At 39.0% G+C, this 26,491-nt stretch overlaps 4 protein-coding genes and 1 long non-coding RNA gene across 7 annotated transcripts in view; 4 read left to right on the forward strand and 1 right to left on the reverse strand.

Moving 5' to 3' along the window:
* Positions 1 to 276: 276 nt before the first annotated feature.
* LOC138743513 (protocadherin beta-15-like) lies at positions 277 to 2,841 on the forward strand. Its single transcript, XM_069899009.1, has one exon. It carries the CDS (start codon positions 277 to 279, stop codon positions 2,839 to 2,841), a length of 2,565 nt encoding a protein of 854 aa, XP_069755110.1.
* A 3,526-nt stretch (positions 2,842 to 6,367) lies between these two features.
* Positions 6,368 to 8,842, forward strand: LOC138743514 (protocadherin gamma-C5-like). Its single transcript, XM_069899010.1, has one exon. The coding sequence runs from the start codon at positions 6,368 to 6,370 to the stop codon at positions 8,840 to 8,842; it is 2,475 nt and encodes an 824-aa protein (XP_069755111.1).
* A 6,291-nt stretch (positions 8,843 to 15,133) lies between these two features.
* Positions 15,134 to 26,491, forward strand: part of LOC138743149 (protocadherin gamma-A2-like) — a 189,510-nt gene continuing 178,152 nt past the window's right edge. For all 3 annotated transcript variants that reach the window (XM_069898044.1, XM_069898047.1, XM_069898046.1), the window contains exon 1: positions 15,134 to 17,704. In XM_069898044.1, coding sequence (XP_069754145.1) covers positions 15,257 to 17,704 — 2,448 coding nt within the window. In that variant the 5' untranslated portion in view covers positions 15,134 to 15,256. The remainder of the gene's footprint in view (positions 17,705 to 26,491) is intronic.
* Positions 20,828 to 23,305, forward strand: LOC138742791 (protocadherin-10-like; the record flags this gene model as incomplete). The annotated part of the gene is made up of 1 exon (XM_069897732.1): positions 20,828 to 23,305. A coding segment is annotated over exon 1 (2,421 nt), but the record flags the coding sequence as incomplete, so codon positions are not given.
* Positions 23,364 to 23,771, reverse strand: LOC138743154 (uncharacterized). The gene is made up of 2 exons (XR_011344671.1): positions 23,666 to 23,771; positions 23,364 to 23,559 (listed from the first exon to the last, which is right to left on the reverse strand). It is a non-coding gene; the product is annotated as an uncharacterized lncRNA (long non-coding RNA).

The following is a 26,491-nucleotide window of genomic DNA, read 5'->3' on the forward strand; positions in this document are numbered from 1 at the left end:
GCTGGAGTTCAGATTTATTTACATTTTCACTGTAGTTATAGGCTGAGACTCTTTGTGTCGCTGTCTACCAATAAGGAGGTGAAATGCAGCTTGTGATCCACCACCCATCCCCCAATACTAGGGGAAGGAAGCAGAATAATGGCGGTGTGTGAGCGAACGCACAAAATCATCTCGCCAGATGAAATTAATTTTTCTGCTTACTTCCTTCATTGACTGTCTTATTTCAGATATGATCCAAAATAATATCAAGCATAACAACTTTAGATGTTTGATATAATGGAATCTGGAAATGAAATGACAAATGCAAGCATTTTCCGTGTGCTTAAACGGTCAGCCCTATCATCCATCTTGCTCCTTTGTGCGTGGAAACTGGTTTTCGGGCAGATTCGTTACTCCATTCCTGAAGAATTGGAGCACGGTGCGTTCGTCGGAAAAATCGGAAAAGACTTGGGCTTCAGCATAGAAGAGCTATCAAGCCGTAAATTCAGATTAATATCAGAAGCTTCAAAACAATATTTGGATGTAAATCGCTTGAATGGGATCTTATTTGTAAATGCAAGAATCAACAGGGAACAGCTATGCGGCCAGAGTGATACCTGTGTGCTGCTCATGGAGGCGGTCGCTGAAAACCCAGTGGAGCAGTACCGTATAGAAATTGTTATTTTGGATATAAATGATAATTCTCCAAGTTTTTCAAACAAAGAAATTCGTTTAGAGATTACAGAATCCACCATGCCTGGGGCTCGTTTTCTTTTAGAGCGTGCCCACGACCCAGATGGGGTAAACAATTCGATTCGAACATATCAGCTCACGCCAAATGAACATTTTACTTTAGACGTACTAAGTCGAGGAAATTGGATATCACCCGAATTAATTGTAAACAACTTTCTTGACCGGGAAATACAAACGAAGCACCTTTTGTTGTTAACAGCTCTAGACGGCGGGACTCCTCAAAGATCAGGTACAATTCATATATCTATTATTATCTTGGACGCAAATGATAATCCACCTGTCTTCGACAAATCGTTGTACGTTGTTAACGTAAAGGAAAACGTGCCACTGAATACTTTATTGATCAAGTTAAACGCAACTGATATGGACGAGGGACAGAATGCAGAGATAGTTTATTCCTTCGGCAGTTACAATGAACCAAGAATTAATGAAATATTTATGATTGATCCCACATCCGGAGAAATCAATCTCAAGGCAAGTTTGGATTTTGAGGAAGCAAATGTGTTTGATATTGATGTTCAAGCTAAAGATGGAAACTTGCAGCCGTTATTTGCGCACTGCAGCGTGCGTGTGCAGATCACAGATATCAATGACAATGCTCCAGATTTAGCTGTAAATTCTATTGCTGATACGGTCCCTGAAGATACTCCGAAAGGAACTTTAATCGCGTTGATTAGTGTGACTGATTTGGATTCCAATAGCAATGGATTGATCGACTGTTCCATCTCACATGATCTCCCCTTTGACCTGATAACTTCCTTTCAAAATTCTTACAGACTCGTCACGAATTCAATATTGGATCGAGAGAGTATTGTACAGCATAATATAAATATAATTTGCAATGATCGTGGAATCCCACCATTATCTTCCAGCCGGAGAATTGTGGTCAATATCTCAGATATAAATGATAATATGCCACGCTTTACGCAGCCTTCGTTTATGGCCTATGTACCGGAAAACAATGACGTGGACAGTTCCATCGGGTCTGTGACGGCTTTGGATTTGGATATTGGCCGAAATTCAAAGTTGTCCTACAGTATTCTGGAAAACCACATTCAGCCAGTTCCGGCATTATCCCTTGTCTATATTAACTCAAACGATGGCAGCATCTACTCGAAAAGATCGTTCGATTATGAGCAACTTAAAAGTTTTCAGTTTCACGTCCGAGCTCAGGATGCCGGATTACCATCACTTTCCAGCGATGTTCCTGTGCAGGTCATTGTCTTGGATCAAAACGACAATCCACCGGCAATAATATATTCCAAGAGAAACACCAATATTCGTGTTCCACGATCTGCCGATCCAGGATATTTGGTAACAAAGATAGTTGCTTCCGATGCCGATTCTGGTAAGAATGCGCAACTTTTCTATCAACTAAATCATGCCAGTGTTCCAGGAATTTTTAAAATTTCACGGAGTTCAGGAGAAGTAAGGAGTGTTCGGCGTTTGAAGGATAGCGATGCGATCACACACAGACTAATTATCCAGGTGAAAGACAATGGATCCCCCGCTCTTTCTGTCACGACTACCTTAACTTTGACAGTAATTAAGGAAGACACACCCTATCAACCAGATTTTAGCGAACCACACCAGGATTTAAAAGACACGCAAGAATTCAGTTTATATCTAATTATTTCATTGGCGGTAACATCTCTTATTCTGCTAGTCATTATCATTGTCTTGGTGGTTGCAATTTGCCCAACAAGCAGCCCTGCTGTTTCAGGCGGCCTGTGTTCTTTTGCTCATTGCTGCTGCACCAAAGATTTGGAATATCAAAGTTCGATTGCTCAACAGCAACATAAGCCCGATCTCCACATCTTCCCAAGTGTGCTCCAAGTTCACGGCAATGGGTCCCTTTCAGACACATACCGTTATAAAATTCGGTCAGCACCCGAATCGGCTGCAATGTTTTTCACCGCATTAAGTCCACAGATGGGAAGGAGTTCAGGAATAGAAACCAGATATGAGCCACAGGACGAACCTGGGACGAGGAATATCTCATCAGACATGGTGAGTAATGTCAGCAAGACCTACGACAGCAATGTTAAAATGTCTCAAAGGCAGACATGTTGTTTTGTACATTCGCCATTTGTTACTTTATCTATGTAGCATTTGAGATTCCTAAACTAATCGATCTGATTATCGTATTTTATGTAAATGTTCCATTCACTGACAGGCAATTAAAGGGGTAAGAAAAAAATATAGATTCTTCAAAACAGATACTGCAGGTAAGTGTACCTCTCAGGTGTGCGCCTTCAGTCCCAGGGAGAGTGATTTCGGCGATGAATATTGGAGACGATCTTGGTAATAAAACATTAGACATTGCTGAATACATTAATTAACGTATAAAACAAAAACCAGAATCTGATGTGCACGAAGAATATTTGCAACTTTTGCAGTATTTTTCATGACGGTGTAATCATTTTGATTTGCTGTGGTTTTTCACTTCTTTAGAAACATTTTGGAACAGACTGAATGGAATTTCATCCGTTCCCAGTCACTCATAGATTCCCAAATCACCAAACTACTATAAACAAGGAATGTGTGTTCTTAATAAAAACATGGAGATACTGGAGCAACTCAGCCGGTCTCGCAGCGTCCTTGGGAGGTAAAGATATATCGACGTTTCAGGCCTGAGCCCTTCCTCAAGGTATGAAAAATTGAGGAAGGGCTCAGGCCAGAAACGTCACTAATATAGCTTTACCTCCTATGTCTGTCTTTTTACTCCAATCACAAGGTCTGCAGGCGTTTGTATTTCACTCGAGATGTTCTTAAGTTGGCAAAATTGGTTGAAAGAAGATAAAATGAATCATTATGGTGTAGCTGGGGAAAAACGGATATGCATTGTGTATATAAATCACTTTCAAATAAAAGCATCAAATATCATATATTGTCGAACATAAAGTTAGTATCAAAGCTTTAATTAATGGCGATAAACGTCGAATCATTGCATCTTTTTTCGTTGAATGTTTAAATAACACATTTGAAAAAAAAAAGCGGTTGATATTTTTACATACAGAGATTTGCGTTTGCCATACTAATTGATAACCCATTTCAACGATCAAATAATCACAAATATTGGTATTTTAATATAACCTGGGCATGGCGTTTATTGCCTATCGCTTAATGGCTCTCGAAAAAAGACAGTCGTCCGCGTTTGTGAAAGTGCCGTCGCTGCACTACTGTTGGGAATTTCTGGATACTTATTTAACAAATAAATAGATATAAATCAGAATTACTAGTTCATCAGTGGAAATGCCAGTGGTATTTCTCCTTGGATTTGTCCTCGTGCATAAATTTGGGAAATACTCGAAGCCCTTGCGGATTGATGACGTGCATCTGATCTACGTTTTGGATTATAATTTTGATAGCAAGCATTTGCAAAGAACAAACAACTCGAAGTATAGTCCAGCTGGAGGACAATGCCTGTCATATCGTAAATCACTTTCCATTCATAAGTTTAACACTGTGCGCAGTAGAACATGCTCCTAACAAACCTGACCACATCCTCCGCCCTGCTAAATATCCACCAGCTCAGCTTCACCACGGACTGCATGGAATCGTCAGCGATGTTTGTGTCCTTTCTCTTCTCTCGTTCCACTGAATTACAAACGATCCAAAGGTAATCTCCAAACACGTTAATCGCTTGTTCTCGACGAAGACCATCTTTAATATTGTTATGCTTTTGGATCCAAATAATCCTTCACGCAACTAACAGTGCAGATGAGTAGTTTGAGTTTCAAATATTTTTTTTTTGCTTCCACCACCCCACTTTTCTCGCCTGAACGATCATTTCTTTTTATGCAGGTATGCCAAACAGGACCATCAAATATTGTTATTTGCGGCGGTGCGTAACTATGTTGAAATTCTTCATGGATGTTCAATTAAGTCATTGGATCTCCTATCACTGTGTCGTACGACTGTTTATTCTCCACACATGTGTTGATTTGATAACTTTCAGACATTTTCCTGAAATGTATTGTCCCTCTGGTTTGGGATTCTTTCAGTGGTGTGAAGATTATGGGGCAGTTTCTCTGGTCACAATCTGTGTGTTTGGATTTGTTGATACCGATCTTTCCTGTCTGTAACATAACCCATTGCTCCCATCTATTTTTCCGATTTTGATGAGAGGACATAAATCTGAAATTAAGTAGCTGTTTCTATCTCTGAGTATTTGGAATATTTTCTGCATTCTGTGCAAATGTTCGCTATCAGCAAAACTAATTATCCTTTTATCTGCTGACCGAAGTACAAGTTACCCTTCACAACGGACTCCTCGGCTTTTTTTAAGACATTGGATTGCAGTTGTTGATTGGATTACAGGAAAGTATCTATTTTCGAGCTCAACTAAAATTCTAGCAATGGCAACAAGCTACCTTTTGGCAGCAATTTGACGCATGCATCTTCCATTCATAACCATATAACCATATAACCACTTACAGCACAGAACAGGCCAGTTCGGCCCTACCAGTCCATGCCGTAACAAATCCCCACCCTCCTAGCCCCACTGACCAGCACCCGGTCTATACCCCTCCAGTCCTCTCCTCTCCACGTAACTATCCAGTCTTTCCTTAAATGTAACCAACGATCTCGCCTCCACCACGTCTGCCGGAAGCTCAATCCACATCCCTACCACCCTTTGCGTAAAGAAATTTCCCCTCATGTTCCCCTTATCATTTTACCCCTTCAATCTTAAACCATGCCCTCTAGTTTGAATCTCCCCCACTCTTAATTGAAAAAGCCTATCCACATTTACTCTGTCTGTCCCTTTTAAAATCTTAAACACCTCTATCAAGTCCCCCCTCAATCTTCTACTCTCCAGAGAAAAAAGCCCTAGTCTGCACAACCTTTCCCTGTAACATAAAGCTCCCTTTCTTTTTGAAAATCCATGTGATAAATAGGAGGGATTCACAGATAATTGTTACATTACTTTGGCGTGCAATTTAGCACAATCAAGTGTTTTCTCTTCAACTGATCATCTTCTCCAGCATTTTCCCAAACTGAACAGATCGTAAGGCGTCTGATATTTCAGTAAAATGGTGAAGTGAGGCAAAAACGTAAAGACATTTTAAGGAAGCTTTCAATCAAAATGTCAACAATAAAGTTAAAATTTAAATAGATGTTTTTGAACCTCGTTAAAATTGACTATTTTGCAATGAACAATGTACATGGAAATGTAATTTTCATTTTCATCAGAGAAAATGCAAGATCTTCCTTTCCAAAAATCTCGCAAGGAATGTAAATGATGCCCTCAGATGAGTAGTATTTTATCCTAGACCTTGACCAAGTTACACGTGGGTGTGGTGAGCATAAGAATACCTTAGAAAACTCGTTAAAGTTCTTTGCTTATCTTTATGAAAATTGGTGCATCTTTAATTTTGTTCAGCTGGAATTCAGCATTAATATTCTCAGTGCAGTTATAGGCCGAGACTCTTTGTGTCGCTGTCTACCAATAAGGTGGTGAAATGCAGATGGTGATCCACCACCCATCCCCCAATCCTCGGGAAAAGAAGCAGAATAATGGCGGTGCGTGTGCGAACAAAGCGAACCTGCTTTTCAGGCAAATTCCTTTCTCCAAGTTATTTCCTACTTTGAAAAAAATTGCTTTGGTTAGCATTTTACTCTACTTAGGACAATGACACAAACGTGTGGTTCCCGTGTGCTTGGGAAGTCAGCGATTTCATCCATTTTACTGCTTTGTGTGTGGAACCTGGTTTATGGACAGATTCGTTACTCCATTCCCGAAGAAGTAGAAATCGGCACATTCGTCGGAAAAATCAGAGAAGATTTGGGTTTGAGCGTGAAGGAGCTATCAAGCCGTAAATTCAGAATTGTGTCGATCGCGTCCAAACGATATTTGGATGTGAACCGCCTGAATGGAATTTTATTCGTGAGTGAAAGGATTGACCGGGAACAACTCTGTGGTCAGAGTGATAACTGCGTGTTGCTCGTGGAAGCGGTGGTCGAAGACCCTGTGGAGCAGTACCGTGTGGAAGTTGAGATTCTCGATGTTAATGATAATTCTCCGATTTTTCCGAACCGAGAAATTCGTTTGGAGATCCCGGAATCCGTGCTGCCTGGCGCACGCTTTCCCTTGGAGCGCGCACACGATCTGGACGGGAGAAATAATTCTGTTGGCTCATACCAGCTGGATGCAAACGAACATTTCACGTTGGACATACAGAGTTCGGGGAAGTGGAAATTACCCGAGTTAATACTGGAGAATATTATGGACCGAGAGAAGCAGTCGGTATACAATTTATCATTCACCGTTACTGACGGTGGTCACCCAGAAAGGTCAGGTACCGCTCATATAGTTATTACTATCTTGGATGCGAATGATAATGCTCCTGTTTTCCAGAAATCTCTGTATAATGTTAATCTGAGTGAGGATTTGCCTTTAAATTCTTTGGTGATTAAGCTTAACGTTACCGACTTGGACGAGGGTACGAACAGCGAGATCGTTTATTCTTTCAGTAGTAACAATGAGCCAAGTTTAACGGAAATATTTATGATTAATCCGAACTCAGGAGAGATTCGTACAAAAGGAAGTTTGGATTTTGAACAGTCTAGCGTTTATCAGATTCACATTGAAGCGAAGGATCGAAGCCAGCATCCGCTCTCTGCGCACTGCAACGTGCGGGTGGAGATCACAGATGTGAATGACAATGCTCCTGAGTTGTCTTTAAATTCTATTTCCAGTAGAATCAGCGAAGATGTTCCGATTGGAACTTTAATCGCGTTGTTCAGTGTCACAGATCGGGATTCCAATAAAAATGGACAGATGGACTGTTCTATTTCTCCTAATGTCCCTTTTGATCTGAAATCTCCCTTTGCAAATTCTTATCGACTCGTCACAAGTGCAATACTGGACAGAGAAATCGCTGATCAACATGTAATAATGTTAACATGCAAAGACCGCGGGTCCCCTCCATTATTTTCCAACCGAAACATTATCGTTAACGTTTCGGATGTAAATGACAATGCGCCACAATTTACGCGCTCGTCCTACAGGGCCTACGTGGCGGAAAACAATGAACCAGGCAGTTTCGTTGGGTCAGTCACAGCTTTGGATTATGATATTGACCGAAATTCACAGCTAGTTTACACTCTTTTGGACAACCCGATTCCTCCAGAACCAGTATCTTCTTATCTCTATGTTAACTCAACCGATGGCCGTATCTATTCGAAAATATCATTTGATTACGAGCAAATTAAGGCACTTCGGTTCCACGTTCGGGTTCAAGATGCCGGATTCCCATCGCTTTCCAGTGATGCTGTGATACAGGTCATTGTTCTGGATAAAAATGACAATCCGCCCACCATCCTAACACCGCAACCAAACAGGAATCCCACCTTAAAAGTCCCCCGATCTGCAGTTGCGGGGTATTTAGTAACGAAGATTACTGCTTCCGATGCAGATTCTGGCAAGAATGCACAACTTTCTTATCATCTGAAACATTCCAGTGCTTCGAGTCTTTTCGTAGTTTCTCCTACTTCTGGTGAAGTAAGGAGCGTTAGGCGGATCAAGGATAGCGACGCCTCGACACAAAGACTCGTCATCAGGGTAAAAGACCATGGTTATCCTGCTCTCTCTGCTACCACCACGTTAACTTTGACAATCGTTAAGGAAGACACAACTGATCCGCCGGAACTTAGTGGCCTTCATCATGAATTAAACGATGAAGAGCAATGGAGTTTTTATATAATAATTACTTTGGGAACAACGTCTCTTCTTCTTCTGGTGATTATAATTGTTCTTGTCGTTCTGATATGCCCAATGGGTGAGGGTACTGCTTCAGCCAGTATTTGCCCTTGTGCTAACTGCTGCACCAGGGAACTGGAATACCGGAACACTAATCACAATCTTCATATTTCTCGGGAATCTTATCTGCTTCCTAGTTTACTTGAGGTTCGTGGCAACGGCTCCCTGACTGACACTTGCCGGTATAAAATTCAGTCAGCTCCTCAACCAGTCGAAATGTTTTTCACACCGTTCAATTCAGAGATGGCAGACGTTACTGTAAAAGATACGAGATATGCCCTACAGTACACCACAAAGGCAGCGAAGAACTGGTCAAATGAGGTAAGTCTTGGGAACCAAACATAACGCGTAAATTCTACAATCTTACAAAATCCACAGTTGCTCTCTAGTTCCTGATTTTTTTTGGTAGCATATACTATTTCCTGAACGAGTCCATTGACAGCATTGATGTAATTCTGGATTGCCCAACTTTCGTTTTTGCCGTTTTGCAGTAACTATTTCCGCAAAATGAAATCGAGTTTTAAAGATGAACTTGTCCCCGTCTCTCTTACTGATGACAATAGTTGGAATGCCGCTGTTGGGACAGCACAATGTAAATATGCCAAGAGTGCACTGGACAGCGGAATATTATTATTTTATTATTTAGCAGGTAATAAGACCAAACATTAGACAATGATGAAATTTAGACGAGCGATAGAGTTACTTATTTCGGTTTGATGTTCCAGTTATTCTGATTTCCTTTGGAGCAATTTAAAATACACCGAAATGAATGGCATCAAACCATTGCAACTAGTTATTTTCGAGGTCGTTGGTGAACCTATCGCGTTCAAGCTCAAGTTCGCTTATTGTCACATGTATCGAAAATACAGTGATTGATTTTGTTTTGCGAGCGAATAAGTGTAAGGCGTAAGTCAGTATATTAGCATAAAAATGCTGAGTTACAGAGAATTATCAGTTGGTACACAACATAGTCAATTATGCGATACATCCAGGAGTCTGATAACTGCAGGAAAGAAACTGGTGCTACACGATCTCACAATCGTCAATCTTCTTCCTGACGTGAGTGGGAGTGGTGCGGGGAGGGGAGGAGAGTGCGGTCAGTCTTCTAATATGTTATCTGCATTTACAATGCAGCGAGTGTTGTACATGGAGTCGATAGAGGGAAGGATGGATTGAATCCCGTGTCAACCCTCTGCGGTTTCATGAAATCTCTTACGGATCCGTTCCCCTTCATAGTTGAACTAGGGACCGGATATAATTAACTGATCTCCCTCCCTGCTAGTGATTTCATACGGAATTCACTTATACCAGATGTTACAGGGACTAGAGGACCCCAAAAAGCAGCAGCAATAGATATGCACCACCACACATGGTTACTTATACAAAAGTTATTTTTAATTATATTTGTACAAGAAAACAGAATTAAACTTTAACTTATTACTTAACCTACTTACTTAACCTACCTAACTTACTTAATCCCCCCTCTAATACTAAGCGCAGGTGTGTGTAATGTATATTTAAGATTAGAAAAATTCTTTAGATCACAATCCAATCTTACTGGTTGCAGGCAATTCTTGTACTGCGCATGGAAGTTAGCATTAACAAAGTTCCCCAGTCTTTGGTGCTTAACAGGCAAATGGTTGCCATTTAGGAGGGTTCTTGCTGGTTTTCAGAGAGAGATTCCGTTTCCAGGACATCTGCAACTGATTCCTTCTCAATCAGTCTTGCTGACGAAACATTCCCCCTTTAAGGTTCTCCAGATGATCCTCTTTCTTTCAAGTCACCTTTCACACCGCCAATCTTCTCCTTTGGCCAGGCAGCCTTCGAAAGTTTACCAGCTTGTCGCTCCAGAAGGGATTTATGGCTCTCTCCTCTCTGTTTACCACCCTCCTCTCTGAGAGCAAAACTATTCTCCACTGCCTGCAAAGATCACATGCTCTCCTAGGCAAGCTTCTGTTGATACTTTGTTGGCTCTTGCAAAAAACACTCTGCAAAAGTCCTGCAATTATTCTGTGTTTAAAAATGTATGTGTGAAAGCTGCTCTAACAATTCCTCCCAAACCACCTCTCAATACTCTGTCACATAGAGCAGTCCGTTACAAGCCTTCACGTGTGCATGGCATCCTTAACCAGAATTCTTCCCACATTGCTTCTTGCAAGAATCCGATTTCATTCTCTGAATTGCTTGCTCAATCTTTGCACCTGTATTTCCGATATGTATATAATTTCACTCAATTCTGATTTTACTTCAACCCTCGACATTCAGAAGACTTTTGTTCCATTTTCCTATACTTTTTTAACGTTTTATTTAAGAATTTTAAAACCACATTCATATTCAATAAAGATATATAAAACATAAAGTATACATGTGGTATAAAACCTCTAAACCAGTGGTTCTCAATCTTTTTCTTTCCACTCACATACCACTTTATGCCATCGGTGCTCTGTGATTAGTAAGAGTTTGCTTAAGGTGATATGTGAGAGAGAAGGGAAAGTTGAGAATCACTGCTCTAGATCAATTGTTACTAAAATATTTTGCTTGAGAAAAATTGTCATTGGCCCATTTCCTTTTCACTTATAAAACCGTGCACATATTGAATCAATTAGGTCCGATTAAAACAGTAGCTTTCAACTTCTTTCCTTCCACCCACCTTAAGCAATCCCTTACTAATCACTGAGCATCTATGGCATATGGATTACTTAAAGTGGTAGGTGAGTGGAAAGATAAAAATTGAGAATGACTGCCTACACTCCCACCCACTCCGACCCACCAAACCTAAACTAAATATAGAAAAAAGGGAGATAAAGGGAAAGAAACGGAGAATGTCAAAAGGAATGTCAAAATTCAAAATTCAAAATGTCAAAACGGAGAATGTCAAAATTCACAGTACAAACAATAATGGGGTTAAGTGTTAATAGCACGGTAGGTGTTTAAGAGTCCCTACACCTTCAAACCAACATATTGTAAATATGGGCTCCATATTTTCAAAATAAAATGGTATTTAATGCATAGTTTATGTTATTCTTTCAAGTGAAACATGGAAAAGCATTTCCACATGCCACCTCTCCATCCATAACTTCATATCTGATTTCCAATTAATGCCCATTTTATGAGCCCAGAGGACCCCAAAACCTAGCAGTAATAGATATTCACCAGGACAAATGGTTACTTAAACAAAAGTTGCTTTTAATTATCTTTAAACATGAAAACAGGATCACACTTCAGCTTATCTCTAGCCTAACTTAACCCCTTTCTAATTATAAGCACATGTGTGTGTCAGTTCAGACAAGGTCTTTGGTTCACAGTCCAATCTCACTTCTCATACCTCCAAATTCACTGGTTGCAGGCAATTGTTATACTGTGCACAGAATTTAATATTTATAAAGTTCATCAGGCTTTGGTGCTTGAAAGTTAAATGGTTACCACTCAGGAAGGTTCTTGTCGGTTTTCAGAGAGAGAGAGATGTTGTTCCAGGACACCCACAACTGATTCCTTTTAATCAGCCACTCCAGTGTCTTGCTGATGAAACTTGCTCACTCAGGGTTCTCCAGATGACAACCTCATTCTTTCAGGTCACCACAGAGTCCCTTTGCTGTTTCTCCTATTTCAAGTGAAACATTCAACAGTCAGTCCTCCCTTCTTGCATGAACCACAAGGACTTTGACCAGACTGAACCAAGCACTCACAACCCATCTTCTAAATGGGGTTTTCCACAAGTTTTCCAGCTTTTCCTGTTCCAGTCCCAGTTGCTATTGCTCACTATAACACTGTAGAAGTGGCTCTGTCTCCCTCTCTCTCTCTGAGAGACAGCCTGTTTTAGCCTCTCTGCTTGCAAAACCATATGATCCTCTTAGAACAGCAAGATCCCTTAAGACTCTCTCCAGCTCGACATTCTCTTTTATTTGTTGCCTTTTTGTAAACACCAATCCATTAGTGAAGTCTTTTGGGCACTCTCCAAAGCTTTTGCAAAGGCTCCGAGACCCCGAAATGTCTAGCATAGGTAGAGCTCCAGTATTTTAAATAAAATCTATTTTAAAGTGTTTGTAGGTGACCTACACTAACAAACCCTTCTGCAATTTTTCTCCCAAAAACATATATATATTCTGTCACGCCACGCACTTCCATGAAACAGCGAAACCCAATCATAAAAAAAATCAATTTAATACATAGTTAATTGTAATTTAGGACTAACCACTTTAATATTACCTAAAAATATATCATTGGATCCTGTGGGAATTTAACTTGTAATATTTTCTCCAAAATTATTTTAGCCTCAAACCAAAAAGGTTTTTACTTTACAATACTCCCAAGTAGAATGAAAAAAGGAACCCAATTCCTGATCACATCTAAAACATAAATCTGACAATGTTGGATTTAACTTTTATAATTTTTGGAGAGTTAAGTATAATTGATGTAAAAAATTATATTGAACCATTCTCTATCTAACATTAATAATTTTCATCATATTTTCTTTAGATATTTGCTTTTAGTATTTTCATCTATTTGTCTATTTAAATCAACCTCCCATCTTAATCTTGATTTATTAATTCCTAACTTGGGAACAAATTTTTGATGTAATCTCTGCATTTCTGAAATAAACTTATTAGTACCCCTTTTACTTATCAACATATCTGATTAATTCTGCCAAGGTAATATCAAATGATGACCTTACTTGTCAATCAAAAAAGATCTAACCTGTTGATAACAAAAAATTGTATTATTTAGGACATTGAATTTTTCTATTCTTTATAATACATTGACTAACTTCAAAAATACTCTAATTTCTTAATACCCAATTTATTACAAGTTTTCAAAAAATATTTATTCATAGAGAAAGGAAGAAGTCTACGTTGATACAAAAGCATTTTTCGAGAAATCAAACATTTTTGACCTATTTCATAATCTATTTTATCCATAATTCAATCAAATATCTCAAAATAGGCATATACCTCATTCGTTAACAATTTTGAATTTAATTTATAAATAAAGTCCTGCATAAAATCTTTTCATATTTCACTCGATTCTATTTTAACCCAAGCTGAGAGTTTATCCAATTCAAACACCCCATTAATAAATTTGCATTGATCTGCTCTATAATAATTCTTAAAATGGGGAAGTAGCAAACCTCCCAATCAGTTTTTCCAAACAAACTGTTGCCATTAATCATTTCCACAAAACTTCCTAATACTTCAATTTAAATCCTTAAATTTATTTGAAGAATCTGAAAGGATTTTACCGAAATACATCTTGAAACCGTAGAAAAATATTCACTTTAATACAATTGACTCTGCCTACTAAAGTTATAGGCAAATAATTCCATCTATTTAAATCATTTTTAATTTTATTAAGTAAAGGTAAATAATTCAATTAATATAAAGTATTTAAATCATTATCAACGTTAATCCTTAAATATTTAATTCCATCATCTGATCACTTAAATCTAGCAAATTCTCTACACGAGTATAGTCCCATTTAACCAAGGGTATAATTTCCCTTTTGTTCCAATCATGATTTCCCGATATTTCACCATATTCTTATAATTTTATATCTTATTGCAAATAGTTTATTGAATCTATGATATAATTTAACATATCATCTGAATATAAATTAATTGCATATTCCTCAAGACTAACTTTAATACCCTTAATTTTAGAATCTTGCCTTACTAACTCAGCTAAAGGTTCGATTGCTAAAACGAACAGGACAGGAGAATAAAGGATATCCTTGTCTATTTGATCTAGCAGAATAAATTTGTCCATTAGTCACAACTTTAGCAGATGGATTTTATAAAAAAGTTTTTATCCAATTAATAGAAGTAGATCGAATACCAAATATTCCCAACATCTTAAATAAATAATTCCATTCTAATCTATCAAAGGCCTAAAACTGTAACATTGCCAGCATTTCAAATAGGAACAGAAATTATATATTTCTACCTCATCAAGTAAGATATCAATATTTACTTTATGCTATTTGAGGTTTCACAACATTTTGAGTTTGCGACATTTGACCAATCAATTTTAATCTAATTGTAAATATCATTCTTAATTTACTAAATTCCTCTTGTCTTTGACATTTAAATTTTGTTCAGTGGTTTTCTCTAAATACCAGTGGAAAATAGCACATTAACGAATTTGGAAATATTTTCAAATTCTGTTTCATTTTTAGAGAAAATATTTAGAGAGAGAGAGAGAGAGAGAGAGAGAGAGAGAGAGAGAGAGAGAGAGAGAGAGAGAGAGAGAGAGAGAGAGAGAGAGAGAGAGAGAGAGAGAGAGAGAGAAAGAGAGAAAGAGAGAGAGAGAGAGAGAGAGATGGGGGGTATTTTATTTCAGAAATAACCGAATTCCTCCTGTCTTGATAAAATTAAGGGAATGTTACATATTCATTTGCCTAATACCACATCCCCCTTTCGATTAATTATATTTAAAAGTTTTTGTTTAGTTTCGAAAATATTGCATATTTAATACTTTAAGTTGTTCAACATTAACAACATTCTCAGTGCAATTATAGGCTGAGACTCTTTGTGTCGCTGTCTACCAATAAGGAGTTGAAATGCAGCTAGTGATCCACCACCCATCCCCCAATATCCGAGAAAGGAAGCTGAATAATGGCGGAATGTGCAGGAACTCGGCGAACCATCTCTTCAACCGATCATACTTCAACTCTATTGCCATATTGAAGGAATTATTTTGGGTGTCAGGAACGGTGATAACGATAAGAACAATTCCTGAGGTATTTGCAATCTACCCTAAAGACGTGATGGTACAAATTAGCATTTTCCGTGTGCATGGGAAGGCAATGATATCATCAGTCTTTCTGCTTTGTGTGTGGAACCTGATTTCTGGGCAGATTCGTTACTCCATTCCAGAAGAAATGGAACACGGCGCCTTCGTAGGAGATATCGGAAAAGATCTGGGTTTGAGTACAGATGAACTATCAAGCCGTAAATTTAGAATTGTATCAGCCGCTGCAAAACAATATTTTGATGTAAATGATAGGAATGGACATTTATTTGTCAGTGCAAGAATTGACAGGGAACAGCTGTGTGGTCAGAGTGATGACTGTGTTTTGCTCGTGGAAGCGGTGGTTGAAAATCCCGTGGAACAGTATCGTGTGGAAATTGAGGTTTTGGATCTTAACGATAACTCTCCAATTTTTCCGAAGAGTAAAATTCGATTGGAAATTTCAGAATCCACGCTTCCAGGAGCGCGTTTACTGTTAGAGGGAGCACGCGATATTGACGGGAGAAATAATTCTGTTGTTGCTTACCATCTTATTGAAAATGATCATTTTACTTTAGATGTTCAGAGCCTTGGAAAGTGGATGTTACCACAACTGGTGTTGCAGAATGTTCTCGACCGAGAGAAAGATTCAATATACAGTTTACTATTGACCGCTATTGACGGCGGTACTCCAAAAAGATCAGGTACCACTGAGATAACAATATTTGTCTTAGATGTTAATGATAATACACCTGTTTTCGATAAATCGACATATAGCGTTAGTCTGAAGGAGAACGTCCCATTAAATTCTCTGGTGATTAAGCTTAACGCGAGTGATTTGGATGAGGGTACAAATGGCGAAGTGGTTTATTCTTTCAGCAGTTACAATGAACCCAGAATAACTGAAATTTTTACGATTAATTCTAAATCCGGGCAGATCCATACTAAAGGCATTATAGATTTTGAAGAAGCCAATGTTTACCAGGTCTATGTTGAAGCTAAGGACAAAAGTGCCCAATCTTTAGCGACACACTGCAGCGTGCGTGTGGAGATCACAGATGTCAACGACAATGCTCCCGATTTAACGCTAAATTCATTTCCCCGTGCAATCAGTGAGGATGTTCCTCGTGGAACGTTGATCGCATTGATCAGCGTGACAGACAGGGATTCCAATGAAAATGGAAACGTTGACTGTTCTATCTCACCCAACTTACCATTTGACCTAAAATCCTCCTTTAGCAATTCGTACAGACTCGTCACAAATGCATTACTGGATCGAGAAACGACTCCCCAACATAAAATAGCGATAATTTGCAAAGACGGCGGAATCCCAAACTTGTCTACCACTCGGAATGTTGTGGTAAATATCTCGGATGTAAATGATAATGCGCCACGTTTTACGCAGCCTTCGTACACAGCCTATGTAGCGGAAAACAATGAAGCGGGCAGTTCCATTGGATCTGTGACAGGTTTGGATTCTGACTTTGATCGAAATTCACAGCTGTCTTACACTATTTTGGAGAACAAGATTCAGTCAATGCCGGTGTCTTACTACGTCTATATCAGCTCATACAATGGCAGTATCTACTCCAAAAAGTCGTTTGATTATGAACAACTTAAAAGCTTTCAGTTTCATGTTCGAGCTCAGGATGCCGGAAATCCATCACTTTCAACGGATGTTCCTGTGAGGATTATTGTCTTGGATCAAAATGACAATCCGCCCGTTTTAATGTCACCAGGAACATATAGCAATGGAAGTTTGCATGTGCCTCGATCTGCGGATGCGGGATACTTGATCACAAAGATATTTGCTTCCGACGCAGATTCTGGTAAAAATGGACAACTTTCTTATCAACTTCTACAATCCAGTGATCCGGGGCTCTTTATTGTTTCGTATAGCTCAGGAGAAGTAAGGAGTGCTCGCCGATTTACAGAGAGTGATGCACCAGAACAAAGATTACTTATCCAGGTAAAAGACAACGGTTACCCTGCACTTTCGACCACGACCACCTTAAGTTTGTCAATAGTTGAGGAACACACGGACGTTCTTCTCGACTTAAGGGAAGCGCACCACGATGTTGAAGATACCCAAAGGGTATCATTATATATTATAATTTCTTTGGGAGCAACATCTTTTATTCTTTTAATTGTTATAATTATCCTTGTTGTGGTCATTTTCCCAATTGGTAGGAATTCTGCGCCTGGACGTCCTTGCACTTTTGCTAACTGCTGTTGCAGAGGAGAATTGGAATATCCGAACTCGAATGTAAACATGCAAATAGTATCTGATTCTGGCTTCATTCCTAGTCTACTTGAAGTTCATGGAAATGGATCCCTTTCAAAGACATGCCATTATAAAATTCGATCCATGCCTGAACCACCGGAAATATTTTTCTCACCATTAAGTGCACATGGAACTTTTGAAAAGTACACTAAGTATGTACCATCGGATAATATGAAAGTGACGAACTCTGCACCGTTCGAGGTGAGTGTTGATGAATATACGTAGTGTGTTTGTAATATTGTAAAGCACTTCATAACATTTCACATACCGCTTCACGTTTATGCACGTCCAACTTATCGAGTACTTACTCTAAATATCAATTATTTGATATTTTAAACAGATCCCTTCACAAAATTCTTGGTTTCATGAGTGAAATAGTTTTACGTGGCTTAACCCAGCAAGAAACACCGAATCAAATTTTAAATTAACGTTTCATATCACACATCCTTCAAATCACATGAACATTTAGAAAGTCATCTTTGCTTCGATTTTGCTTCTATGTTCGTTTACATGTCAACATTTGTTCCTTGAGGGTGATAAAATAGCAGGTATGTGTTAAAACGTCGCTAAAAATGATAAATGCCACGTACAGTCAAGAATTGCTACTAAGCTAGATGTATGTGATCACGAGTCAAAGGTAGACCAAATATTTACATGCTTTGTCATCAGTCGCGTCATCTAGTATTGAGAACGCATGCAGTAGACCGAACTCTCTGCAAACAAGAGATGAATGAATCACACTGGACTTCACAACAGCACTTTGATAATTTAAAAAAGCAAGGCAGTTGGCATTGTGCTTTGTATTTATTCCAGAAAATTTGATTCCTGACATGAATGAACTTTGGCATAGCATAAAGCCATTCTTGAAAGCAACGACTAAGACCTGTATAAAATCTCGTAAAGGACTTAAAAGCTATTTTTGCAATAATTCATAGGACCGGAATTAAGTCCTTTGATTCTGCCACGCTCGTCCATTGTGGCTTTTTAAACCCCATTCTGTAACATTTTTTGGGAAGCTTCCTGTGCTTCTTTGTAAGAACAGGCGCAAACAAGTTGAACAAGAAAATAGAAGACCACGACCTAATAGAAGACCATGAGCTATGCCAATCGAAATTATGATTTTACTCATTTCACAACTGGGCATTGTCTCGCTTATTTGGTTCATATAAAGAATTCAGATATCGTTATAAAGTGTTGCTGCTTTAATGATGGTTTTATTACAAATTATTTTCTGATTTACATGGCATATTATACTCTCCCTTCACAATACAACAGATTGTACTTCATCTATCAAGCCTCTATTCCTAACTGAAATATTTCGACCTAGCAATGGTTTAGAAATCCTCCTCTGCACTCTGCACAGTGCTATCTTGATCTTCCAATCAACGTGACATCTAGAAGTGTTAGGCGTGGCCCAACGAAACTTTTATAAACGTGCCATTATTTCCAGACCCTTGTTTCTTTGGTGTAGATAATGACGTCCAGTTTTCCATGTCACATGTAACATGTACCCCTCTGTGTCTCTCTGGAAGTGTGCACGATTTTCCCCTGAATGTTATATCATTTGTTACATTTGTTCTTCTTCGTCTTCATAATATTGACTATGCAAACAAATAACTCTGGACAACATTTTTAAAAAAAAACATTTATTTCCTGAAAGAAAAACAGGCATTACGATGGACAACGTCAAGCTGAACACAAAGATAATTTCAGATTTGCTGTATCACGTGCAAAATGGAGAAACATTAAATTAACTTTTTTAAAGGTAGTATATTTAATCGCAAAATGATGTTGACATATTGCATTAGTTCAACTGACCAAAAATATTATGCCACAGATTTTCGTTTTAATTAGCATCTGATGTCTCTCCTGTCAGTATCTAACAATAGTCGCCCAGCATTGACAGATTTCATTTGCCCTGATATTGCTTTTCCAAGGTCACAATGTCCTGGTGAAGCGTTTCACCATTTTTCGCATTGACTGCAGCAAGATCGTCGAGGAAGAAGTCCAAATGCGAATGAAAATGAAACTTTAATGACATGTTGAACGTCATGGCTCGAAGCATGTTAAAATATGGTAGTAAAATATGGTAGGATGTCGTAAAAATAGGTTATATATTATAAATAGTATGTGATAGAAAAATTCTCGTGTATTTCCCGATCAGCATCCCCCAAATCCATAAAATACACCCAAAAGTCTTCAGCAGGCAAAATCTTCGTTGTCCACTGTAATCAATAGAGCAGAACTGAATGGAAACACTGGCTCAGTTTGGTAAATGAACATACCAGAAATAAAACTGCTGCAATTTCTTTGCTCCCTGGTGCAAAAGATAACTTATATTTGTTATAGTCACCGATGTTGCTTTTAGGTGTATATTATGGCACTATTAATTTAGATAAGACGGTTGCACATAGTTTCTCATGCCAATGGTTGGTTTTCAGGAAAATGTTCTTCTAATATCAATAGGTTAAGCCATTCGTCTATTTTTTCCAATTGGATTTTCAAAACGTTTTTAATGAGGTCTTCCGCAAAGCGTATAAGACCTTGATGAGGCCCCATCTTGAATAGTGTGTGCTGCTTTGGTCTCCTATCTGAGTAAGCACGTTTTTGCTGTTGAGGTATTAATATAGGCCTTTAACTCCCTCTCCCGAATTATCAGTCACTCTTCTTAACCTTCTCCCCTATCACTTCTCAGTTTCTGTCTCTTCTATCCTCTCACCTGTATTGTATCCACATATTACCTCTTACCAGTAAGCTTGTGCTCTACCCCTTCTTCTTCCCTCCTCTATACGTCTCCATAGCCCTTCCTTTATAGTCAGGCGCCTATCTGTTTTTCATTATTCCTGACGATGCATGCAGGCCTGAAATGCTGATTACTTTATACTTGCTATGCGACCTGCTGATTTTCTCTCTTGCTTTCTGCACTGGACCCTAGCATCTTCAGATTTCGTTGGAATGATTCAAGTTGTGTGGAAGCTATTCATTTTTTTTTACCAATTTACATTTCAAATAGGATTGACTAATTGTAGGACTCTGTTTATATTAGGCATAGGTTGAAAATATATATTTTGTTAATAGACAGAAAGCTGAGGCTCTCAAAACTCAAATCTGATTTTTATCCTGAACTCAGTGTAGTTATAAACAAGGACTCTTTGTGTCGCTGTCTACCAATAAGGGAGAGAAATTTATCTGGAGATCCACCACCCATCCTCCAACGAGGGGTGAAACCAGGCGATTTATTGACTGCGATTTATCTCCTGAGATGGAATCTATCATTTTCATTCCTTTCACCTTCAATTTGTAATTTCACTAGGATGGAATGATTAACATTACAAGACATAGAGCATCGTGACAGTTGAAAATACCATCCCTACAGAAGAAATGGCAAATACAGTCGGAGTGTTCTGGTTGAGAAAGAAAGCGGTATCGTCCATTTTGATATTTTGTGCCTGGAATGTGGTTTCCGGGCAGATTCGTTACTCCATTCCCGAAGAATTGAAACATGGCTCGTACGTGGGGGAAATAGCCAAGGATTTGGGACTATTTTTCGACCAATTATCAACCCGTAAATTTAGAATCGTTTCTCAGGTACCGTCGCAAGTTTTCAATATAAATCTACAGAATGGAGTTTTATTTGTGAACAAAAGAATAGACAGGGAACTGATCTGCGGAAAGAGTCTTACTTGTGTACTGCCGTTGGAACTGGAAATTGAAAATCCCGTGGAACACTATCGAGCAGACGTGGAAATTCTGGATGTAAATGACAATTCTCCAAGTTTCTTGAACCCAGAATTTCGTTTAGAAATTGCAGAGTCTGTGACACCAGGGACTCGTTTCATTTTGAAGGCTGCACTGGACCCTGATATTGGAACCAATTCGATTCAAACGTATACCTTCCCTCCACATGAACACTTTGATTTAGATGTACAGACTCTTGGGAAATGGAAAATACCCGAGCTGGTTGTGAAACAGCCGCTCGACCGTGAAGCGCATGCTATGCACCGTTTAACACTCACTGCTGTCGACGGCGCGCTGCCTCCGAGATCAGGTACTTCGCTGATAATCATCGCTGTATCTGATATTAATGATAATGCGCCAATTTTCCAAAAGCCTTTAGACTCTGTTAGTTTAAAGGAAGATGTTCCTCCAGGTACTTTAGTAATGGAAGTTAATGCTACTGATTTGGATGACGGTTCCAACGGTGACATTGCATTTTCCTTGGGCAGCTATAATGAAGAAAAAATACTTGAAACGTTTAGCATTAATCCGAAATCAGGACAGATAAGAGTGAAGAGAAAATTAGATTTTGAAGAAACAAGTATGTATGAAATTCACGTGGAAGCTAAAGACATGGGGGTACAATCATTATCCGCATACTGTATTGTTCGGGTGTATGTCGAGGACGTTAATGACAATGTTCCTGAAGTGATTCTGAAGTCAGCTTCTAATACAGTCAGCGAGGACACACCTGTTGGAACACCAATTGCTTTGGTCAGTGTGGCAGATCGAGATTCCAATAGGAATGGATTTACCGATTGCCAGATTTCACCCGATGTCCCTTTCGAGTTGAAGAGATCACTTAAAAATTCCTATAAACTCGTCGTAAGTGATGGGCTTGATCGGGAACTCGCCCCCGAGTACACATTGATTGTGATCTGCAAAGATGGGGGAATGCCTCCACTGTCGACAAATAGAACGATGAATCTGAAAATTTCAGATGTAAATGATAACGCTCCCAAATTCTTACAATCTTTGCAAACCATCTATGTGACTGAGAATAACACACCTGGCAATTCTATTGGATCAGTGACAGCTTTCGATCCAGACGCAGAAGGAAATTCCCAGGTTTCTTACAGAATAATAGAGGGCAGCGTTCAGGGCAACCCGGTTTCTACTTATGTTTCAATCAACTCGTACAACGGCATCATCTATGCGCAGCGCTCATTTGATTACGAGAAGCTAAAGAGTTTTAATGTGCGTGTGCAAGCTCGAGATGCAGGACTTCCATTATATGACGGTAACATTACTGTAAGTGTAATTATTCTTGATCAGAATGATAACCCTCCTGTGATATCATCTGGCTTCAGGAATCACAACAAAACCACCGTGCCTCGAAATGCCTATCCAGGATTTTTGGTAACCAGGGTGATTGCTTCGGATGCTGATTCTGGACAAAACGCACGCATTTCCTATAAACTTTTACACGCTACCGACCCCAATCTTTTTACAATATCACATGGTTCGGGAGAAATAAGAAACATTCGCCGATTTAAAGAGGAAGATGCCACCATTCAGCGATTGGTTATCATGGTGAAGGACCATGGACACCCAGCTTTATCTGTCACCAGCTCGATTACCATCACTATTCTTGAACAGACGGAACAACTTAGGACGGAGATCGGCGACCTCCATGGAGATTTGCAAGGGGCATCTGATTTGGCATTTTACATAATAATTTCTCTGGGAATAGTAACTTTCATACTTCTCGTTGTTATAATAGTCCTAATAATTGTTGTTTGTCCAAAAGAGAAACAAGCGCCTTGCCCTGCGAGTTGTTACCTTGCAAATTGTTGCTGTAGCAATGAACTGGATTCCAAAATTAGAACAAGTAACTCGCATGCCAACCTACAGATTGTCCCAAACTCCAAAGTAATTGGCAATGTCCTTGACATTCGGGGAAATAGATCCCTCTCAGATACGTATCGTCATAACGTTCGATCTGCACCAGAAGCAGGAAAATTTGAAGTAATATATTTTTCTCCAGTTAGCCCAGCAACCTCCAGCTCTCTCAGGAGGGATATTAAAATATGTGCACCAGAGGTAGACTCCAGCTTAAAGAACTGGTTATCCATTTGCGAAGTGAGTATGACATTATAGTTTATTTCACTTTTTAAACAAGTTGACGCATACAAATGTAATAGAATCCGGATCATTAAAATTCAGTGTCAACAGTTTACATCTATTCCAATACTGATGATCAATATCTGTGCTCCTTTTAACAAGTAAATGATTTTGATTTCAGAATGGTGAATTCTTGTACCAACTTGACCATTTCTCTAAAATAAACACATCCAAACTTTAAATGGAATGTCACAGATCCTAAAGAAATACAACAAAGGAAAGCAGAAGTAGGAAAAAAATGATAGAATCCAAAAACTGTACCGTATAAATGACAATCCTATTACGCTGAGCACCATCGGTTAATCTATAAGGCATTCCTCCAAAGCTGATTTTATGACTATCTATCTGCTAGATTGTTACGATTTGAATTCACAATCACAGATTAGAACAGATTACTTGACTGATTCTTCCAGGCAGTTCTAATCAACGGTCAGGTTGCAATAATTTCTTTGTTGAAACCCATTTTGGGTGTTCAAGCAATTCTGAGCTCTTTGAGTTCACAATAGGCATTATTCAACGTTCCCATGGAATCTTTCCAGCTCCTAATTCAATATATATCCCAGTGTCAATATTATGAAAAGGATTCCAGACTTTCCTGAACGCCTTTCCCCTTGGTTGGATTGACTATGACATTTACTACCTTTTTTTAAAATCCACGTTCTTCTCCCAAAATATTGCTTCTCTAGTGCTTTAAGGCTCTTTCTTTCTTTCTTTCTTTCTTTCTTTCTTTCTTTTTTTCTTTCTCTATTTCTTTCTCTATTTCTTTCTTTCTTTCTTTCTTTCTTTTTTTCTTTCTCTATTTCTTTCTCTATTTCTTTCTTTCTTTCTCCCTCCCTCCTTCCTTCCCCTGTCCTTCCTTCCCTCACTCCTTGCTTCCTACTTTCCATCCTTCCTTCTTTCCGTCCTTCCTTCCTTCTCTTCTTTCTTTAATAACCATATAACCATATACAGGACGGAACACGCCCTACTAGTCCATGCCAGAACAAATCCCCACCTTCCTAGTCCCATTGACCAGCACCTGATCCATACCCCTCCAATCCTCTCCCCTCCATGTAATTATTCAGTCTTTCCTTAAATGTAAATAACGTTCCTGCTTCAACCACCTTCGCCTGAAGCTTATTCCATAACCTAACCACCCTTTGCATGAAGAAATTTCCCCTCATGTTCCTCTTATAATTTTCCTCCTGCAATCTCAAACCTAATGCCTCTGGTTTGAATATCCCCCACTCTTAATTGAAAAAGCCTATCCACGTTGACTCTCTCTGAACCTTTTAAAATCTTTAACACCACCATCAAATCCCCCCTCAATCTTCTACGCTCCAGAGAAAAAAGCCCAAGGCTGCTCAACCTTTCTCTGTAACTCAAACCCTGACATCCTGTCAACTTTCTCATGAACCCTCTCTACACTCTCTCTTTTTTGTTTATATCCTTCCTATAATTTGATGACCAAAACTGCACATAGTATTCCAAACTTGGCCTCACCAATGCTTTGTACATAACATCCCAACTCTTGAATTCAATACTCCGATTTATGAAGGCCAACCTTCCAAATGCCTTCTTCACCACTTCACTACTCTACCTGAGTATCAACTTTGAGGGTACTATTTACCATAACTCCTAAATCCCTTTGTTGCTCTGCACTCCTCAATTGTCTACCATTCAATGTATATGACCTATTTCGATTTACCTTTCCGAAATGCAACATTTCACACTTATCCGTATTAAATTCCATCAGCCATTTCTCAGCCCACTCCTCTAGCTTTCCTATATCTCTTTTTAAGCTACGGTAATCTTCCTCACTGTCCACAATACCACCAATCTTTGTATCATCTGCAAACTTACTTATCCAATTCACCACCCCTTCTTCCAGATCGTTAATATATATAGCAAACAATAGTGGACCCAGGACCAATCCCTGAGGAACTCCACTAGTCACCAGCCTCCAATTTGACAAACAATTTTCTACCACTACTCTCTGACACCTCCCATCCAACCATTGCTGAATCTACCTCCTTAATTTATACCTAATGCCTCCACCTTTTTACCTTACCTCCTGTGGGGAACTTTGTCAAAAGCTTTACTAAAGTCTAAATAGACAACATCCACAGCCTTCCCTTCATCAATCTTTTTCGGAACCCCCTCGAAAAACTCTATAAGGTTTATTAAGCATGATCTACCTCTGACAAAACCATGCTGACTACTTCCTATCAATCCCTGTTCTTCCAAATATTTGTAAATGCCATCCCTCAGAACACTTTCTATCAACTTACCCACCACAGATGTTAGACTCACCGGTCTATAATTTCCAGGCTTACATTTGGACCCTTTCTTAAACAGCAGAACAACATGAGCCACCTTCCAGTCCTTTGGCACTACCCCCCTGACCAGTGATATCCTAAATATCTCTGTTAATGGCCCCATTATCTGTACACTAGTCTCCCTGAGTGTCCTTGGGAATAATTTGTCCATACCCGGAGATTTGTCCACCTTTATCTTTTTTAACACTGCCATCACTACCTCCTCGTTTATCTTTATATGATTAATGACGTCCCCACTTTCCTTCCTTTATTGCTTCCTTCATTCCTTCCTTCCCGCTTTACCCCCTTCGTCCCTTATTTATGTCCTTCTTTCTTTCCTTCCTTCCTAATTTCCGCTTCCTTCCTTTTTCTTCCAGTTGTCCTTCCTTTCATTCTTACCTCCATCCATTCCCTTTTCTCGACTTTTTTCTCGCCATAATTATTGTTTCCCATATTTTAGCTGTGAAATTCCTCTGCAACCAAAGTCTGTCCATAAACTGAATATCCAAGCACTTTCTAATTATTCTAATTCGGCATAAGGCGACAGAATTATTTCCTTTTTTCTTTGTGAAATGTGCACCCAGCGTCATGAGCTCGAGTGGCCTCGGAATGCTAATTGTCAGTTCAAATTTTGATTAGGGGTGACTCCTTACTCTTCACTCATAAATTGAGAATTGGTGAAAATGAAAAGAACATCTATTGTAGATTGAGTGTGAATATTATTGTTACGTTTGAAAGATTAGAACACAAATTTGCGCCAATATGGTGTGTAGGGAAAAGCAACATATTG

This window comes from Narcine bancroftii, chromosome 9 (assembly GCF_036971445.1).
Source record: "Narcine bancroftii isolate sNarBan1 chromosome 9, sNarBan1.hap1, whole genome shotgun sequence".
In the NCBI taxonomy this organism is placed as follows: domain Eukaryota; kingdom Metazoa; phylum Chordata; class Chondrichthyes; order Torpediniformes; family Narcinidae; genus Narcine; species Narcine bancroftii.